The following is a 22327-nucleotide window of genomic DNA, read 5'->3' as shown; positions in this document are numbered from 1 at the left end:
TATCTCATCAATAAAACTGTATCTTGAAAGTGAAGGATAAATAGAATAAATATTGTTGTCTGTGTTGGTTGAATTGTGGTGGGGTGGTTAGCAGCATCACTCAAATGTGTTGTTTCTTTCCTGGTTTTTCAACTGCATTCTGCAGTCCAAAAATGTTCATGTTTGGTTAACCTGGGTTATTCTACTGGGGGATTCTAAATGGATGCCTAGAGTGAGTGTGAACGTGCATGGTGTTTTGTCATTGTCCAGTTCTGGTGGTGGACTAATCATCTCTCCAGAGTGAACCTAACTTCCCACCCAAGTAACCTGAACAGGACCAGGTGGATGTGGAAAGTGAATAAATGAATTTGTTTTTATGTAAAACACTTTGTGCTAATTTTTGTATGAAAAGCGCTTTATGAATAAAATATGATTTGATTTGATTTAAATGACTAAGTACATGCCAGTTCTTTGGCTTTTGTTTTGGGTTAATACAAAGAAAGAATCAATAATATTGTGCTAAATTGTGATATGAATGTTATGTTAGCTTTTGCTTTTTCTTACAGGGTCATGCACAAAAACGAGTCTTGGGGAGGAAAAGATGCACTAATATCTGATTTCACCACCAGTTCATTTTCATCTGTAGTCCCAGGGCAGCTAAGCAAATATATACTGTTAAATTACAAGAGTACAAATACAGTTCAACAACCAGCCTCACACGTCAGTATAATTTAACCATATAAACTCAATACATAAATCTACTCCTGTATTTAATTTCCTGTTTTATATATTTATTGACAGTTTTTCATTTCTATAATATAAAAATGAATGACAAAAAAAAAAAAACACCTACAATACTCATGCATTAATGTTGAAAGCTCTGGTTCACAAAATCCATTTCATGTGAGGAATTCAGGAAATTGTCACATGTTTTCATGACACCTGGAATTTTATTTCACTATCTAATCACGGAAAAACAAAAAGTAGAGCTTCTTCTCCTGTAGGGATTCTATACTTTCATCCAGCAGCTGTCTTAATGATCTCGTCATTGGTTCAGAACAAAGTTGCACAAATGTTTGCAATGTGATGGTCACTGTAAAAAAAAAAAAAAGAAAAAAAAAAGCAAAACAAAAAAACTGTAATTATAGCTCACACCATGATCACTTTCTAATTCTACTGAAATGATTTGGTCCATTGTGGAAAACATTGCATTTAACTTCACCAACACTCTCCTTTCTCCTTAAATGGATTATGTGGCTTGTCAAACAGAAGACTTGAGATTGACATCATTCCACACTTAGGGATGGTACTTTATTGGGTGGCATTACAAGTCATATTTAAAGGTATTGATAAAATACAGACCTAATCTTTTCAGTTAAAAAAAACTTGGTGGTGGTAAACATGTTCATTTTTAAACCTTACTTTATCCATCTCATTTTGTCTGCTGCCTGGCCTCCTCTTCCTCACTGACTCCCCACATTACTCTCCACTAGGTTCAACAAAAGATTGAATGGTGTTTCATTTATTCATTTTTATTTATTTATTTATTTTCAAAATAATGAGTCAGTCAAGTCCAGAATAGTATTCTCTGGTAAAGAGTCAAATGGTTGCATCAGTGTAACATATGGATAAAAGTACAAATAAATAATCTTAAAAAGGTTTTATTTCTGTATATTCTCCCTAAACACCTACACAGAAGCTGCAGCTAATACATTGTGACACAAAAGTGTCCGATTATCAGCCCACAACCAAAAACAAATAGGCTTGTTAATAAAATCCGAAAGATGCTGATGCTGATGAATTATGGTAAAATAAAAAAAAAAAATAAAAAAAAATCATGTTCTCATTTTCAATATAATGAATGTTTGGGCATTTGGCAGCATTTTTATTTATTTTTTAATCTATTTTAAATTGTGCAGTTTCTCTGTACCTCCTCTCCATTTCCTCTCCTGTTCTGACAGGTAGTTGCATCCACTGACACTTAGCCAAATAGGGTTTAAATCATCTGATTGGTTCATTCTATCTCTTAAACAAAGAACCAATGTGGTGCAGATCAATCATTTCATAAGCCGGTGGTCAAGAAAGAACGTTTTGTGCTCACTATTTGGACAAAAAAAGCAAAAAGGGGTTAAAAATTTGAGCAGGCCAACCTAGTGTAAGTTGGACTGCCGATCTGCTGAGTTTTATGGACCAGTCAGACCAATAAATAAACTGTTGGCCTAAAAAAATGACATCAGCCCTCCGGAAAAATGTCCAGTGGCCAATCTGGCCCTGGTGAAAGCAGAAGGAAACAGGTAGGAGGCAAATTGGCTCTTTAGTTTTACTTTCCTGCACTTTTTCCACCAATCAGCCAATCTGACCTCCAAATGTGGACTGTTTTCACCTCTAAACATAATACAGTTATGTTTACATTTTACATGTGGTGGGACTATGTTCCTCTATGGAGTTATTTTTGCATCCAGTATGATGAAAAATTGTATCAAGCTATAACATTTTAATGATTATCTCAGGTTTTGTAATAAGTCTGGTTTACATGCACTATTCCCAACTCTCTGTCTTGAGTTTATTCAGTGACATATTCTATCACTCAAAATTTAGGATTTGTATTTGGTACTAATACTGGCAGGATAATCCCATGGCAATCCCTTCTGTACAGCCTCTTTCTTCCATGCATAGATCCTCAGTTTTGACTTGTCTGCTTGAGTACAGCAGTTGATCAAAGGGTAAAATAAAACAAGCACTCTTGATAGACAGTGCTCTGCAATCAGAAAATGAGTCATGTGGGAGTGTTTCTCAGGAAGGAATAAAAATCCATTTGGTCTCACCTCACCATCTCTCCAACATGTTTCCTGCTAGGTCAAATACACAGTAAACAGAGTAGGCTATTTTAACAGGTCTCTGAAGAGGCTGCTGTTCAAACAGCAGCCTCTTCAGAGGAGGTTATTAACATTTCCCTTTTCTCTCCCACTGTGTGCAACACATCTCAGAAGAAATTCTAAAAAGATCTATTAACTTGCCTCAAAATACAAGCCGCATTCTAAATTAACAAAAAAATTGGAGATACAGCGATGTAAACTGAGAGGAACTTGAAACGAAGAAATGAGAAATCATATAGTCAGTAACCTATTTACTTGTCTGCAGTAGTGGGTATCAGCACTTGTGCTGACAAGGACAGAGCACTCCGGCATGAAGAGCAGCTTGTCAGGGAAACAGAGATGGAGATGAAAACATAGGGTTTTTTGTTTGTTTTTCATTTTCTTTTTTTTTGTGTGTTCTTTAGTATTTGGGTCTCAGATCCCCCTGTATATCCTGCAGCTTCTCCCTGGACTCATGCTGCCTCAGTCTGGTTGAGACATTAAGCTTTTTTTTATTTTTTTTCCCAAGCTAAGAGGAACTCATCTCATTAAAACTATTGTAATTACAACAGGCTTGCTGTGTTTTGTTAAAGCAGCAAATAGCTTTTTTTCACAAATGTGGAATTACAAAGAAGCCTTCTCACTTGAAAGCATTTATAGAGCCTTAGAACACTGACAAAATAAAAGGCAAAATGATAGCGTTAATAACGCTGTGTGACACTGCAGCTTAATTTATTTTGCATTGTGTAGTAGAGGATGTCAAAAGCTCTGTCCGCTCATTTCATGCAGAAACAATTTGCTTTTATCCTTCTTTTGTGTGTGTGACCTATTACCAGACATGCACACATTAACGCAAGGACGTTCCCCATCGGCCTGAAAACTTAATACTCTCAAGATCTTGGTAAGTCGTCTAAGAAAAAGGGCATGCTCTTGCCTGGCTCTCCTCAATGCTGATTTACTGAATTCGTTGCGCTTGGGCAAGTTTGCAGGAAAACCTCCCGTCAGCAGGTTTACTTCATTTGCATTAGGGGATCTCAAGCTGTTGACTAATCAAATTTAGCATTGTGACTTAGACGCTTGTGAGGTGAAATGCTCACGATTCACCACCTCACAGCTTAACTTTTGTTCTAACAAAAATTCTTTAGTTCTTTACATTTTTAGTTCTACTTAAACATGCATCGTGCACATTTACGTGTATTAGTTTTATTATGTGATACAATGCTATAAAACTGTTTAGTGCTGCAGCTGTAACTTTGTCTTATAACGCTGTAGTCATGATTACTCTGCACACACTGAGCTTAATCAGACAAACGTGCAGAGAAGCTCTGTTATGTATTTTCGTCTCAGTATTAATTGAAGCTGCAGGGGTCATTCTGTAACAAAATGACCTTCTATTTTTGATTGTTATCATTTATAGTCGCAGCCCAGGGTGGATATTTTCAGTAGTCATATGAACACTATAATTACTTCTGTCTCCAGTTAGAAATCAGTCATGTGTCTTTTCCAATTCCTTCTTCAATCCTCTTGTGAAAAATTCAAACAGTGGGAGATTTGTCCAGAATTGGAACATTTTGTAAAAGAGTGATGTGAAAGGCCTGTGCTGTTTGAAAGGGACTTCTGAGCAGAGGGGTGCTGTGAAAGCTAAATATTCCAAGAGAATATTCTCATGGGATTTTAGATCTGAGTATTACCAATCTACTGCCTTGTAGCTCTCATGAGACTAGCCATAGGCTTTTATGATAACCTCAATCAATTTCCTGCCAGTCAGTAAGAAGGACGCTAGTTGAAAATTAGATATTGATGTAATAATCATTAGGACGTTCTGAGACATGCGTCAAAGTTTGTCAAGGTTGCTGCGGCAATTGAGATATACAGCCAGTTTAAATTAGACAAAGCACAGCATAAGCAAGTCAAGTGCCATGTTGTTACTCTTTTCAGTTACAGTGTATGTTCACAGCAACACTGAAGAATGCAGAATGGGTTAGAAATATGGAAAATCTAACTGGGGCAACATATTTCAGTCTCACATCAATATGCAGCTGTGGATTTTATTCACTAAGATGCTAATCGTGTGCTAGATTTGGCCAACCCAAAAGTAACTTGTGAAGACAAATAAACCACACATTGCTGTATTTTATATAGTAGCGAAACCACATTTGTGCACGTATGCTGCAGAAACACAAATTGTTAAACTAAGTTTCACAATGGAGCACATACAGTCATGACAAAAAAAAAAAAAAAAGCATTTAATTCCAAGGTTTTACATGTCAGAGCAAACTAAAACAGAAATAAATATATACATGTTACTTTTAAGTTCTTAAAATGAATCAAAGTTAACCTCAAGTGAACAAAACATAACATGTTACAGTGTCTATATTTATTTTACATAAACTAAGCAAAAATAGCAAAAGTAGTGTCAAAAACTACACAGTTCAGTAGCTTGAAGAACCACTTTTGACGGCAATAACTTCATTGATCTCCCACATTGCTACCAAGGAATTTTGACCCACTCTTCTTTTCCACATTGCTTCAGGTCATTAAGGTTTGCAAATATTCATTCATGCACAGCTTTCGGTCCTGCTACAACATTTCAAATTGCCTGAGGTCTGGACTTTGACTTTGCCACTGATTCTCTGTTTTGTAATTGATCCATTGTAGATTTGCTGCTGTGTTATGCTGTATGGCCCAATTTAAGCCAAGCTTCCGCTGTCGGACAGACGGCCTTTTGACACATGAGTAGTTTGACTTGCATTAGACTGCAAAGTATCCAGGTATGGTAGCATCAAAATGAGCCCAAATCTTCACCCAATCAAGAATATGCTTCACAGCTGGTATAAGGAGATTTTGCTGATCTGTTGTGTTTAGTGTTTTTTTTAAACATCACACCATGTATTACGGACAAACAACTTCACTTCGGCATTGTTTGTCCAAATGACATTATTCCAGTGGTCTTGTGGTTTGTTTAGATACAACTTTATAACCCTAACTTGTGCTGCCATGTTCATTTTAGAGAGGCTTTCTCCTGGCAACCCTTCCAAGCAAGTCGTATTTATTTAGTCTTTTTTTTTTTTTTGTAATTGCACCATAATGAAATGGAATATTCCACATGCTAACCAAGGACTGTGGCATCTGAGATGTACTCATTTTGCAAGTTTGCTAAAAGATAATCTGACCTTGGGGAAAATTGCTGGGATGGCCACTATTGGGAAGATTAGCAGCTGTCTTGAATTATTCCCAGTGTTGTGATGAACTAGAATCTTTTTTTTTTTTTTTTTTTTTTTTTGTGAAATGGCCTTATAACCATTCTAAAATCATTGAGCAAAACAAATGCTTTTTTAAGGTCTTTGCAAATGTCTAGTTTCTTCAGCATTGTGTTCAGCTGAATTCACCTGAATGCTCCCGACCAACAAACTGCCAACAGCTCTGCTTTTACAGAGACGCTTACACTTGCTGTTAATCAATTAATCTAGTGCATTTGATTTGCTGCACCTGAGTGCAGCTCACAATCTAAATTCCTCTAGAGCAAGGCTACTCAATTCGGTCCCACGAGGGCCACAGTCCTGTAAGTTTTCAACATTTCCCTGCTCCAATACGCCTCCAAACAGGCCATTAGATCCATTTAATTTGAGTCAGGTGTGTTGGAGCAGGGAAAACAGAAAATCTGCAGGACCATGGCCCTCATAAGACTGAACTAAATAGACCTGCTGTAGAAGCTGTAAAGATATACTCAGTGTTGCTCACTGTTCTCATTTCACAAGAAATAGTTTAAACTTAAGGTTATATGGGTTCAAACTAAACTATTCTATGTTCATTTCCCACTTTTTAATGGCCTTTTAATTCCACATTCTCCTCATTAAATGTTGCATAGTCCTATGGCGCGTCGAGACAGGAAACTGAGCCCGACAGCCGTCTGAGAGGATGGATTTCTGCATTTATTTATTAATCATCATCAAAATATTCAAAAATTGATAAGTTATTCAAAACTATTTTTAGTGCAAAAACAGATAAGCCGGTACAGGCCCAGCAACAAATGTTTTCCTCACAATTAACATAGCACCAATTTCAGACAGCAGCGAGTGAAAAAATGCATGTTCAAGAATCAACAACATGTCATTAGATTAAAATAAGTTATGAAGTGACAGCAACAGAGTTGGTGAATGCACACCTGTCTGGACCAAGGCCAAACAGGCCAAGACAAAAGTACAGCTTACATTCCTCTAGCTTTCACTCTGCTGTTTAAAGTCATTTATTAAATATTTCAGACTTAGCTGGTTGGCATCACTCTCCATTCCTTTGTAGTTCTCTTCTCAAACCTTCTTTTGATGTTCTACATGTCTATAACTTAACATGTTTGCGGCTGTAATAATCCAGTTCTGTATAAACACTTTTAATTAATACCTGTGACTAGTGATGCGTCTACTGCGCTGAACCTTCAGAGCATGTGCTGAGTAATCCATAAAGTATTTTCTTGAAGTACGTATCGGGGTTTGTATTATTTCAAGAGTAATGTTACTGATTATGTCCGAAGCCTAGCAGTCTGGTTGTGTCATGTGACTTGTTCGGAAAGCTACTCTAGATCTTGATGCAAGCCTCGTGTGTGGCAAGTGGAAGCTGCCAATTCAATGCTGACATACCCCAGGATAGGATGCAGCTGACCCTGAAGTTACCACCTCAACGTCACAAATTTTGATGGGATTTTGCTAGACCGCTAACGACAAGACGGCCTACATTAAAAATTACGTGTCAATTATAAACGTCTCTCACCTTACGTGACCTCAACAATTTGTCTCATGCTCACGTCGCCTCAACATACGCTGTCTCCAAACTGAGGTTTAGTAGAAAGTTACTTAATTAAAAATAAAATAAAATTATTACCATCCAACCAGCCTAATTCTTTAAAGTAAAATGGTATTTTAAAAAAGTGTTTATTAAATTCAATATTTTATATTTACCTTAATACAAGGTTTAAGATTTTAACTTAATTTAATCTTGTTCAAGATAGTTAATTTTAAACTGCTGCTTGAACTTTATTTTTTAATCAAATGTTTAAAGAAGTCATGTGACCCTGAAGCTATTTAATCATGTCCCTGTTAGTTTTGTTCTGTAAATCGTACTTGACTTTATTAAATGTTTGTGAGCTTCAATTTTAAGTTTGTGTATAAATACACCTTCAAAAAAAAGTACCAACACAAAAAGGTAAACTTAAAAAATTAAGTGAACTTTGTTAAGCGTCTCATACCAAACCATCCTGCTGTATTAAAGTAATATTTCTCAATTTTTGGTCTCTATTATGTCAGATCGGTTGAGGTTCAGGTTTACAACAATCGCCATTGGTGCTGTTGACCTACAGGAAGCTGATGGTTGGATGGAGAGACATGATTTGCTGTGGTGAACCATGAAGGGAGATGCCGAAGGGTAAAGAAGTAATTATGCTATTGGTAATGATATTCCTGAGATTTTAATATCCTTATTAATAATTTATCCCAACCACCACTGCAAGTTGAATTCAACATGTTGGTATTACAATTTAATTTTTTTTTTTTTTTTTTTTTTTTTTTTTTATCACCATTATTAATATTTTTATTCACTTGAAGGCTGCAACCAGGCAGGATCTTGGACTGCAGAATATTTAACTGTCTTTTTTTCAGACACATGACCTAACTAGCCGACACGCCCACCATGCTCCATAATGATTGCATCTCGGATACAAACAAGCAACATGAGGAGCAGTACTTTAGTTAGTAGTACATTTTAAAACTGTTGACTCAGTCACCAAATGGATAAAAAGAAGAATGATGAGAGGATACCATACAGGGACAAGCTTATCAAGGAGGTCCGGTATCAGTATTTGGCAAAATTGTCAACAATCAAAGCTAAGGAATAAAGCTTCATGCTACATTACTACCTCTAACCTCATCGCTGGACATAACAAACTACCTCGTTTATGGTATCAGTGCTTACACCTATGATCAGTTTAGAATCTACAAGTTGCTCGAAGCTCACGCACATTTCAGGAATGTCTGGATGCAGGATCTGTTCGCATTTCCACCGCAGGACTGCACAACACAGTCTCACTGCACAGGTAAGCTAACCTGCTGTTAACATTGTGACTGGTGGTTAGGGTTACTTCACTTGTTTTGTCTGATTTTCTTAACTTGTTTAAACTCTGAGATTCATGTGTATTACAATGTTGCAAAAGAAACAACTTCATATTTATATTACATATTGTTATTATGGCCCCTGTTAAGATCCTCAACCTGCTGTCCAAAGCCTCTTTTACACATGGGAAACTGAAAAAAAATCTAATGTTATTGCCTACTTTTCTACCTTTTTTGACTCCCATTTTATCTAAGATTATAATGCAGGCAAAGACAATGCTGTTTACAATGAGTAACCAATCAACATGGCGATCAACCTACAATACACTGCACATATCCCAAGCATTATGTCACCTGACAAAAACCGATTCTTGCATATATATGGGTCTTTTAGAACAGGCAGGCTAGAGCTGAAAAACAGGAAATGCCTACTGGAACAGAAGTGGACCACTGAAAGAACTCTGTCCTGTGGTGTTTACCAGCCAATACCAACACTACTGCCACCTTTAGACTGGGAAGAGAAACTACAACATGACACCCGTAATCCTACACTATTGCGAGAGCACATTTCACCATCAGCTACGCTGGCCCTACTCTATGCAGAAGTATAAACCCAGCTTTAGGCAGGTAATTCGTGGCACCTCGCCATACATCTGTGCCATGTGAAAGAGTGTTTTCAAAGGATGGAGAAGTTGCCATTTGCCTGATTAAACCAATCCTATTTTCCAGAACTGTAACAGAACATGAATGTTAGTCCTTGTGTTATTTTTATATCAAATGAAACTACATGAAAATACAGTTTTAACCAAATAAGTGGCATTCACAGATAAAATATAGTCATAAAACAATCACTTCATCACATCTGTGAAATACATAAATACATTTCATGTATATGATACAATATGGTCATGAATAATATACTTACTAAAAAATACACTGTACTGATAGAAACCAATTCTATGGTCATATTTTATTTTAACCAGCTTATACTGAGCCGTTATTGCACAGTATACTGTATCGTCTGTTGTTCTCCATTGGTGAGGGTCTACTTTCACATGACTGTACATAGAGCAAGTGATATATTTAAAGCCTTAGAGTATTGACAAAATGCGAACAGAAAACAGATTAAGTGCAAATGGTTGTGCAAGGGAAAATAAAGGGGTTTGATTAAAATGTCCTTAGAAACACACTGTTTCACTGCAAAACATGAAACGGGCAGAAAAATATATTGATTTATGTCCAGAGATGCACATCAGCCTGAAGAGCAGTGTGAGTCCAATCTAAACCAGTGGTGCTTAAAGTAACTTTACTTCTGAATATTATTTTAGATTGAGTGGGCAGAGACTTTGGGAGAAAAAAAAATTCCATTGTAACAAACTGGATGAAAATATTCTTTTTTTTACATATAAAAATTCCTACTGCTTTGGCAAAAAAAGAACACGTTGGAGACATTAACTAGACGTCCCACTGGCATACATTACTTTTGAAGTGTTGTTTGATGGCACAAAAAGAAAAGAGGATTTGAAAAGGATTTGCATCCCAGTGCATGAATGATTTATTTATTTATTTTTGTTTTTTTTTTTGTAATCTTTGCAACTATGAGATTGCAATTGCACATACTCACGTATCCAGTGTTTTGATCTATCATTTTCCTGAAGAAATTCAATGGTAGATACAGTTTCTTGCTAAAGATATATGATATATGAAGATCAAAGCATAACATCCATAGGAGAAACAGTCATGAGGACACATTTATGTCAGAAACATGAATATTTAGGTGCACGTTATACAGATTGTAGGAGTATCAGCATGAGCAAATTTCCTGATTTATGTGTGAGGCATTGAAAAGTAATGTTAGAGGTCATCAAGTACATCCCATAATTATGTGTACACTATTAGGTGATAAAAATATGACAACTCAACACAGTGGTTACATAACCCTAGTTTGGCATGTATGACTGCGTATGCATCAATATGCATGTCCGTTTTGGCAGGTGTGCTTTTGCACTATCACGTTAAATCTAAACATCTTTGGTGTTAGTCAGATGGAAGTCACACCACGTATCAGTTTCAGATTTTTCTCTGCGTACAAAGCTGCATATCTTTTAAAGTTACTGACCTTTTGCTTTCATAGCTCTCCATCATTTATGCACAGTTGGATTTTTTCCCACATCGCATACTGTATCACCTGTTGGGGACAGGCCAGTGAATCGGCCATCAGACCTATAGAATTACTGTACAAACAAGCTATAAAAATCTTTGATAAAAAGCCATGCCAGTACAATAATTGTAAGATTCTTCAGAAAGCTTTTAAATTTAGAAAATATTAGACTATTTTCAAACTTGAGTCTGTTATACAAGATCCTAATTGGCCTGGCCCCTGCATGTTTACTGGATTTTGTCTGTTGTCGTCTCATTAGCTCTATAAAATCCACCAGAATAGCTTTTAACTACAACTTTAACTGGAATGCACTAAGTAACAATATAAAGAGCTGCAGCTCCATGAACTGAAACAGCTTTTAAAAACCATCCAAATCTGTAACCACTAATTTCTGTCACTCCAAATGTTAAACTTTTGTATTTTCTTATGTCGCTGAATAAATGTGTGTTTGAGTCTGGGTGGGTTGGGGGAATGTAACTATGGTAATTGTATGTTTTTAGTGTGCCCTGCCAGAAGACTAGCCCAAGGCTAACTCTGGTACAATGCACCAAATGGGAACATTTATGTTTAAATTGCATGTGGTCCCTTATAAATATAAATAATAAGAAAAAAGAAAACAAAAAAACATAGCAGCAGTAGCAGAAATTCCACTTTGACCAGGATCTATAGCTCTTGTAGACTGCACCACAGGGTCATTTGGTGCCACTCATTATGACTTAATTAAATATGTGAGTTTTCAAAACGATATTTCTAATTAGAAATCCAAATTCAAACACCAGACTGAGATACAGAGAGAGACATCTAACTTTGTGTGTAAAATCCAGTCTCAAAGCCTTTTTACCAACTGTGGCTTTTTGGAGCCAAACATATCATGGCGATCTGACAGAAAACCGAAGACACCATGCACATCATTGGGTAGCAGCCACAGCTAACTTTGCATAACTTCATGCTTTAGAGACCCCTTGCAGTGAAAGTCAAGCTCTAAACCTTGTTAACATGTCCTTATGGTGATTTTCTTTTTTGCTAAAAGCCATCATGAGTAAAATAAGCTGCCAAGGCCATGACAGGGTATTTCCACCACAGAACTGCTATTTAAAAGCAATAATCTCCAAAAGGGATTCTGAGAGCCAAAAGAAGGGGTGCCATCAACTCGCAGGGTGGGACCTGTCGACTGGAGGCAAAGTTTATCTAAGATTAGCACCACATAATTAGCTTTGACACGGTCTTACCAAAGACTCATGGATGCTTCAGATGTTAAAGTTGAACAGCTGCAGCAAAGGGAATACAAGCACTCATTTGCCCGATCATAAAATTGTTAAGGTAATAATTTTCATGGAGAAAAACTCTACATGTGTGATTTTGATGAGCACAGTTGGGTTTTTAATGAATGTAAAGATGAGTTTAGGTGAATGACATGAAAATGAATCAACTGTGCATGTGCCATATCCGGGGAAAATAGACACCTTATTGTGGATGTAAACTTTTTCTTTCAGATGTTATTTTAACATTTGGATAAGGTGTTTTGACACCACATGCAGTAATTAAGACATATGTAAGATATACATCAATTATAATTACCCTCCTTTTTGCTGTAGGCAGTGAAACAGCTCTTTATTATCTATTATGGCCAAAGAGCTACTTACATTAGTTGTTTTGCTTGAGTACAACTCAAAGAAAGCAACTTGTGCCACTTCCTTTAGCCAGCACTTTTTCTTTTCTCAAATATTCATTTCCAACATGAATATTGCAGCTTTAAGGCATCATATGAAGAAGGGACCTTTGTGTAGTTGCTTGTAGTATGTTTATAAATATCCTGTTAGCTTTGAGAACATTTTTGAAACACAGTTTTTAAAGGAATGAAAACTACCTGAAAGGCCAAAATGATGGAGGAAATCTTGTGTTTGTGGCAGTTTATACTAACCTTAGAATTGCATTTGCATGGCAAAGCTCATTAAAAGAATAGCATCTCTAGTAAGATGAAAAAGGAGCATCACTCACAGCTTTATCAAGATCTTTTGAATTCAGTGTCAGACAAAAGCATAAATATAGAATAATAAATCTGCCTGAATAAGTGGGTGTTCAAGGTTGAACTGAAGGTTCTTTGTTATTTTCCGATTTATGCACACTGAGGGTTTTGCCGCCCTCAGTCTGAATTCACCTTATGTGAATAATCAGGTCAAAGAGGGCCGTGTAAACTAATTCTTCTATGCCTAACAATATCCTATTTTACCATATATATCTATATATATATCTATATATATAGATGTATATAGATATATATGTGTGTGTTTTATAGGTTTTTTACAGCTTAGTGCTATCTCTAAAGAGCCTTTAAACCAATAACAGATCAAATGAGAACTAAAATGATTTCATTTTTTTGTTACTCTTTGTCACCACAAATAAAAAAAAGACCCCTCTTTAAATTATTCAGTGGCATTTGGTTAAAAGTGAAATCCTCCTAGGCCTGATCCTAGCACACTGCCTTCTCTAAGAATTTTTTCAGAAACAACAGACGCTCAAGCAGCAGTGGTGTTTGATTTCAGCTTTGATGGTGCAAGTGTGTGCTGAAATTGCAAATAAATACAGTCAGACACTGAAATGAAATGTAAATGTTGCTGAATCTTTTTTTTTTACATGCTAGTCATCAGGGTCACCTGCTATGGAAAGTAAACTGTATTATTTAAAACTATTCCTTTCTTTTTTTTTTTTTTTTTTTTTTTTTGGAACCCATTTGGCCTTTGTTTTTTAAGACAAAAATAACCCTGTTATAAATGTTAAGAAATGTACTGCCAATGGAACAAAGAGTCTTTAAAAAAGTGTAGATGTAAGTTTTTTCATTTAAAAATGTCAACCAAGGAGCCTTATTGAACTTGTTGCCCCTTGCCAGTTAACTCCTATAACAAATAAATACATAAAATAATAATGATAACATGGACAAATGAGCCTAACTAAGTTAGTCACATCTTTAAGCTAATGAAAATTAGATTTTTTTTGTTTAAACCATTTCAAATTATTTACAGCATAAAATGAGGGGAAGTGGCTGGGGCAATTCCATAAGGTCTTATAGTAATCCGGCAGGAGCTGACAGTCCTCTCATTAAGAAAAACCTGTATTGATTTCTCAATCTTTTGCAAATCATTGCCCCTCAGCTGAATCTTACTGCTTAACGTTCCCACGTAGCCTAATTATTCACTTCTGCAAAGGACCCCTGGAAACAACACAGAGAATAAGTGCTTTTATTGCCCAGAAAGGAAGAACTAAGGTGATACATTATAGCTGAACAAAAACAAACGCATGTTTTTAATGATGCTGATAGCTTCTATAGTCTCCAGTTTAGTGAAAAAATTATGGTGCTGTTTTCCCACTTAATGTTAGCAATACTTCACTTTTCTAAACTAGTTAGATTCCCCATTGTGCCAAAGAGAAAAACATGAAAAAAGAAGAAGAAAAAAGACAACCAAAACAAAACTAACCTTGACGTATTCTGCAGCCCCATCAGATATGTTGCATGTACCAATAAAAGCAGCTTTTTTCCTGATTTTTAAACTGGGCTGTAGAAAACTAAGTAACTTTCTTTGAGAGGGTGTGGACATGGGACCTCTGGGGCTCTGTATGTAATGGGTACATAGTCTGTAGGCTGGGTGATGTTTTCAGGTGCAACTACAAGCTGCTTGACTGGATTAGTATTGTATAGTATAGTATGGAGTTACAATCAGTGCCTTTTGCTAGCTGTCATGTTCTTAAAAAAAGGCATTTTTAGTCCTTTTTTTAAGACATTGGCACAGTTTCCTGAGGCCTTTGTGAAATATTTTTGAGATGTGTCCTCATAGCACCACTTTTATTAAGTACAACCACACATTTGAAAACTTTGCCTCAAGGGTGTGCAGACTTTGTGACTTCCTGGCAAGGATTAGCTGATAACTTAAGTCTTAGAAAGCATAGGGTTAGAAAAATTATCATAAAACTAAATTACATTATTTTGCTACCATGGAGATCATTTTTAAAATTCATAGCTTTAAGAGGTCAACTACAGTACAAATGTATTGAAAGCCCATGTCCCCCCACATGAACACACTCCCCACTACAGCTGACCAGAAGAACCTCTCTTCTCAGCAGAGTGATGCACTGCTCTGACATGATAAATGGGTTGCACTTTGTCAGTGTTATTATTGTTGTGCCTAATCCATGCATCTGTCATCTTGAATTTCAGATAAAGAAAACAGTAATAATGTGTAGTTAGTAGTACAAGTTTCTAACATGTTTCAAAATAATTCATCAAAAAGGTTGTATGGAATTTACTATACAACATTAAAGTATTTTTGGTGTAATTAAGTTAAACAAACTATGCACAGATGGATAGAAATGTGTCAGTTGACATCACTGATGTGCTGCACAGCTTTTAACAGAGAGAAACGGTTGAGCAACAACCCTCACCATATGTGATAGCCTTCTCACAGTTAATGCTAAATAAAAAAGCTGAAGAAAACTATTACCTTACATAAAGAAGCAGTAAACTCTTACAGGCTGACCTGGTTGTTGACTCCTTTTAATATTTTAAGATCTTTTCTGATGTACAACATTTCAGTGTGCTATGAATTAGTGGTAAATTCATAACTTAATGCTGAAAATCAGCACGTATGGATGCTTAAAAAAGAAATGTCTTAGAGCGGTCATTTTCAAGAGTTAAAGAAATAGTCCTATTAGCTACAGCGCTTCAGAACTCCAGTCTGCTCTTTAAGACACTGATGAAGGTCAAGCACAAACAGCTCCAGCTCCCTGTTTGAGCCTGAGACTCACAGCTTAGCCACAGCTCTGGGAACTGGCTCACATAAAAGACTTACCCCACAATGCTGCTGGCCTAGATAGGCACACCAAACACAATGGAGTGGTTGTGCTAATTTAGAGCAGATCTAACCTATGCTGACTGTACCAATATTAAAAAGGTTTCTCATGAGCCAAATTAAGAACTCAAATGCACAGTGCTCAGAGGTTTACATGCACTCATTATGGACATGATTATCACGCTAATATATGGATTTGAGTTATTTCTTTGATGATTAAAGGGAAATTATTGTCACATGGGCAAAGAAATAGTTGTCTTGAGGATAGCTTTATGGTCAGATGACACATATACTAGTCGAATCAGTTACCTGAGGTATCATATGTTTGGAAGGGTAATTCTTTCTGATGGGCAGCTGAAAGAGTTGAGTACTCTAACTGGACTAAGAGCACAGACACATAAAGGAGGGGAACATTAAGCTTCAGGAATGACCTTCCCAAAGTCATAAAATCAGCCTGATTGTTAATGTGAAATGTGCTTAAAAGTCAGCCAAGTACCGGAAAAGCATTCATTTTAAATTTTAATAACAAGAAAAGTGTTGAATTTTTTGGCTTTTTATGCTTTTTTACTGTTCATGAAGTGCTTTCTCCGCTCCTATCATAAACTCAACATTTTCTCATTTACAGTAAGCCTTTATCTATAAGCACGTCCAAGTCATTTGACTTCTCAATGTCAAAATTCAAAAAATGTTTTTGAAATACACCAGCTCTAAAGGGTTAAACTCTACACAGACATGTGCAACAAATATGTGGATTTTTTTGTCCATTTAAACAAATTATACAAAATACATGCACATAATGCCTTTGCAACGTTGTAGAATTTATTGCACAGCTGACGACACTGCATCACACAACAGTGATCTGTTTAGCTGGATTTCACTTAAAAGCTCATTGGCACCAGTTGTTCCATTGCCTGAATTTCTCCACAGTCAGACATAAATAGGATACACTCAGAGGTAAAGCATGGTAAGTTTGAGTCTTTCTTTCTTGGTTCTAAATTGATTTTCTTTTTCAGGCAAGAAACAACTCATAAGCCATCTTAGCTTTGCGGGGATGTCAAATCCTCACACTTGGTGTCCCGGTTACATTCCTTTTGAACATAAGCTCTTTCAAGTGAAATTAATCAATCTCTTTATCACTTGGGCAGTGTCATTACCCAACCACAGAGTGAGAAATGAAAGCACTAATCGCACAGCAAGTGGGGCTTTTGTGTGGGAAGGCCACATTTTCCTCCTCATGCTGCTTTGCAAATGCATTTTCGACTGAATTTGTGAAGCAAGAAAAGGTTGAATCATGAGCTTACCTCAAACTTTTCCTTCTAAAGAGAACAAGGTTTGACATCAGCTTTCAGGAGTTTTCCAAAACTGATTTTAAATGTTATTTAAGTGTCTAAACTGTAAAAAAAAAAAAAACATTCATATATGATTTGCAAGATATATCTACTACACATAGCTGGGATAAAAAAGTCTCTGAACGTATCAGCACATAATTTAGTGTGCACCAGTGTCTCTTTAAGCAGCAACATATGCATCATTTTTATGGTAGTCCTTGCCCTGCTTGTCAGTTTGGAAGTATGGATGAATACTCAGTCAAAAAATTAGGTATTATTATTCTAACCACCAAGGCGTATGGACCTGGAAGCTTGATGATGTCAAGCAGACTGAGATTTATGTTCCAGGTGTATCTTAGAAAACTACATTGTAAATCTTGCACTGAAAATAAATGTACTTTTTTTGTTTGTTTAGTGTGCCATATTCTCTTACTATTAAAGTAGCAATAACTGTCTGACTTATATTTTATACTGTCTGCATAGCAGAGTGAGTGAGTGTGTGTCCTCACAAACACGGCATCCAGCTCTGTATGACTCTTCACAGCTTCAGACAAAATGATTTTTAGTGTTCAAGCTTCACATTCAGCTGGTAGTGAAAAACTGCACACATGAAAGTAAGGAATTATCATCGAGACCCACTGATTTTGCTCCATGGATGAAAGTGACTGGGTCTGGATGTTAAGTGGAAATCATGGTGAAAGATTTAATACTTTACCTGCTTTCCATGAAAAATGGTAGTTTTTAGGTAGCACAATGTCTGAAGGGACTGGAATGGAAAAGAGAGACAGGAGGAGGAAGAGCCTGAGGAAGTTCCCAACTTGCCGTGTCCAGGCAATGACCCCAAAGTCATCTTTTAGAGTCATAGTCCAGCTCATTGCTTCCTCTCTTACTCCTGTGAGAAGAAAATGAAATTCATCAGTATCTCTCTCAGACATATGACCAGAAATCTGGGCCAGAAAAAAAAAAAAAACAGGAATTGATTGTGGGGAGCTCTTTTGGGGAAAGAAGAGAATGCCACTCAGAAAAAAAAGATACTAAAACCTCCAGCTCAGAAACCTAATATTCAGTATCACCCCCCAAAATTACAGCACAGTCCCTCACCCATTAATCATGGTATTCTGGATACTTACTTTGCTATATAAACCAAAATGCTTAGCGTGTGTAAAAAAAAAGAAAAGAAAAAACAAAAAACTAAGCTTCCCGAGGTGGAAACAGTGGTAAGAACTAAAGGAAGGGGGGTACTCTGAGCTTGTAGTAATACAGGGTATTAGTGCATTTTTATTGCAGCTCATTTGTTTCTATCTCCAGCTACTGTGATTCATGTCCTAGGAGTTTTCAGGATTAGTACTGGATTCACTGGGCTTCTAACTGTGTTGCAACAGCAATATGAATATAAACTGAGTCTGTAACACCTGATGCTTAGAAAGGCTGATGCTATGTACAGATTTTTTTTCGCAATCACACATTTTGATGCATTATTGTTATTACTGACTTGCATTCCACAGCACTTACTTTTTTTTAAATAAAAATATATAAAGTTGAACTGATTAAATTGCACCTAACAAGAGGTTGTTGCATATGAAGATTGAAACAAGCCTCATTCTGTCATCTGCTAATTACCTAAAAACTCACATATTCCTCAAGGTTGTACATTTTAAAGTATTAATAACAAACAAATACAACAAAAACTAGGGAAAAAAAGGCGAGAACTAATGGTCTAGTGTTCCAAACTTTTCTTTTTACTTTTTTTTCCATTTAGTGAATAGGGAGCAGTGAATATGCAAATCTGGCCCTGCACAAATCTCTGCCTGCCAGCAGTTGACACTATCTGCCCTGTTTTCAATGAAGTGTCTTCTGCTGAGCATATGTGAGCATTTGTTCATCACCTCCTCTGTGAGGGAGCTGCTTCTTACAGGAAAAAAATATTGTAAAGGAGAACTTTGTCAGTCATGGAGAGGCTACAGTGTTTGCAAAACTGTATACATTTCAGCTGTAATATTTTATGGTGACAAAGGAATTCAGTATTTTTTTCCAACCACATTTCTTCCTCGAAGACAATGATTCCCAATATCCTTCCAGTTTTTAAGAATGGTTGTTTAAGAAATGAGAAGCTACTCATTGCATCAGTTAGGAATAAAACTCGTTGCCAGCTGAAAGATGATTGCTCATGCAGTAATTATCCAATAGGATGCTTATACCTATTATGATAACTCTTTTTTTTTAATTATTATTATTTACTTGCTGTTAATCCCTGAGACAAAATGTCTTAAACCCACTCTTTTGCAGTGATCTGCATCATTAAATGTCAGAGAGCATCTAATGGTAGATTAACTCGGAGCATTTGAGATGTGAGATTACTCACACATGTGTCTGAAAAAGCTGGGCTCTGAATTATTTTTGCTTGATCTCATTCAGGAAAATAAGATTTAGATTTAGCAGCTTTAGCTCTGTTTTGGTTGGTGGGGGCAAAATTTGTTTAATGAGAAAGCAATGTTGGCATGGATATGGCTTGGTGCCCAGAAGTGAGCTGCCAGATGCACAGTTATTAATGGACTGTCCAATTTTCCTCCAGTACATCCTCCTTTGTTGTGTTTGAGTTTTTCTACAGACAAAAGTGTTATTTTTTTATATTTAGACTTTACAATTCATAGACTTTTAAATTCAGTGTGGACACATGCTCCGTATTTGGATGTTTAACATACTGTATATCTCCTGAAAGAATCAATCTTCAGTACCAGTTAGTTGAGCAAAGCTTGTCTCCTTTTGTAAATGGGCATTTTAAAGTTTTTAAAAAAATTACAAATGGAATGAATTTGATTTATGAAAATGCTTTTATCTTTTATGGCCAGAATATGTACACTATGTGGTTGAGTGAGCAAACTACTATGGCACATGCCTGGCCATATGCCAATTAGACACCTCTGGTTGCTAATTACTAGTATTCCTCTCAGGCTGTTCTGTTTGGAGGCCATACCTGACTGCACCCAGATTACATGTTCCCTCTAGCCAATCTAATTTAAATATTCATTGAAAAAGCAGCATTCCCTTATAGACTGACAAAGAATGTCAAACCTGAATTGGGGAATCAATAATATTGAACACAAGTAAGTAATCAAAACATGCACGGATGTGTTGCATGCCTTTGTTCTTTTTCAAAATCCACAAAGGTGATATTTGATATAAACCCAGTTTAGATATGCATGAATGATTTAGCTGCTAAATTACTATCATACAGCTCAGGCTTGAACTTGATGCATCTCAGTAGAAGAGAAAACAGACTATCATTTAAATCTTAAAGAAAAAAGAAGGGAAAAAAAGACAAGCTCTTAAGCTTCTGAATATCTGGGTCAAAGGAAGCATGCCAGGCTCTCAGTGGCTGCAGAAAACCTGGCAAACAGCAGCATGGCTCAGATGCTGGTGTGCATCCTATTAGAAACTCCATGATCTGATGGAATGCAATCTGCCTCTCTGTGTCCTGTGGTCCTGGTTGGAAGCCCACTCACTGGATTCAGAGAGTAAGAACCCTGCAGCTATCATGAGGAAACAGATGAGGAACACACTACAACCTTCCCTTTCACAGGTGGTCATAACAATTAAGGTCTGATTAGATATTTCCAAATGAAAGGCAGAAGCTAATTAAGTATGCCAGGACTCTGAAAAGTCACCATGTGATCCTCCAGTCTCTCTTTAAATAAGCCAAACACCCCGTTCTGTTTGGAGTAGAAACAAACACATTTGATCCCAGTCTGTTTACCAGAGATGCCATCCTTTTCCCTTGATGTGCACACAATTATATAGCCAGTCGGCTACTTCTCCACTGAAATCCATGCTTATATCCCTGTTCTTGCCTTTGTGTGCTGCATCTCATGCACTCTGGCTAACACAGCTGCAAGTATTTTTTCCACATTGTTGTGCATGTAATTGTTTTCAATTGCTGGCAATAAAAAACAGCAATCTATCCTCATCCAAACAAGATGATTTTTGCAGTTGTATTCACAAGCAAGAATGACCATGACGGTATTGAAAGAATTATAATGTACAGCACAACACAGTTTTTTAGACTCCTTTGATCATAGGCTTGTTTTAACCAATTGATTCATTTGTCTATGCATGGGCAAGTATTTATGAAGACAGTCCAGCTTCATTGTTCTCTTGAATTCTGTAGACACTATGTGGATTATTCTATTCTGAAGTGAAAGAACCAAAAACAGAAATATCTTATTGCATGAATTGATGGGAAATAATCCCTGATAAACTTTCAACTTTTCCCTTCTTAAAGGTGCTTTTCTTTTTTTCGTTTTTCTTTTTTTTAATTTAACTTTCTATCCTACATGTTCTCATTCCCAACTCTTGATCAAAAGTCCTTCGCACCAGTTTCAATCAATAGGTCTTCCCCTTTACCATCACTTTAAGACATACAGAGAACCACAGCATATTGCTACTTATTGTTCATCACTGATTATGCAGGTTTTACATTCACTGTGAATATGGTGACACCTTGCATTGCCTAATGAAATTCTGGATGCTTCTGCTTTGCTTTATCTATCATATTTTCAAACAGAGGTGCAAGTGCCAGCCAATCAAGTCGCCTGACTGATCACATGTGTGATGTTGTGATTAATTATCTCTACAATTCTAGACGTCCAGTCCACACCACTGCACCCACCGAGATGCTGGCTGTAGACAGTAGACATGGACAGTAAAAACATTAAAAAACAGAATGAGTGAAAGAGTTGGAAGGGAGGAGTAGTAGGCATCCTTTTCTCAAGCAAGGGGCTATTAGATTGGAATATTGAGACTGTTTCTAACAGTTTTTCTTGTATTCCATTTTCTTTGTGCTTCTACTATATTACTACTTTATTACACTCTTAAAGTTAGGAAAACATCCATGTTAGGTGTTAAAATGCAGTGTTTTAGATTGCTGTTTAGCAGCTGCAACATAAACACAGAGCAATGGTACTGATACCAGAAAATAAAAGAAAAACACCACTGCATACAAAATCTTACAGTTTTCAGCATATTTATGTGGTAATAGGGCAATAAAAGAAATGTTATTTTCACTCCT

At 36.5% G+C, this 22327-nt stretch overlaps 1 protein-coding gene across 1 annotated transcript in view; it reads right to left on the bottom strand.

Moving 5' to 3' along the window:
- The window catches only part of thsd7ba (thrombospondin, type I, domain containing 7Ba), a 232850-nt gene that overhangs the window by 158063 nt on the left and 52460 nt on the right, over positions 1 to 22327 (bottom strand). Inside the window, exon 3 of the mRNA XM_042002424.1 lies at positions 17978 to 18154. Within this exon, the coding sequence (XP_041858358.1) occupies positions 17978 to 18137 (160 nt within the window). The 5' untranslated portion in view covers positions 18138 to 18154. The remainder of the gene's footprint in view (positions 1 to 17977; positions 18155 to 22327) is intronic.

Source organism: Melanotaenia boesemani, chromosome 12 (assembly GCF_017639745.1).
Source record: "Melanotaenia boesemani isolate fMelBoe1 chromosome 12, fMelBoe1.pri, whole genome shotgun sequence".
Classification (NCBI taxonomy): domain Eukaryota; kingdom Metazoa; phylum Chordata; class Actinopteri; order Atheriniformes; family Melanotaeniidae; genus Melanotaenia; species Melanotaenia boesemani.
Note: the sequence above shows the minus strand (reverse complement) of the source record. Positions and strands in the feature narration are given on the sequence as shown.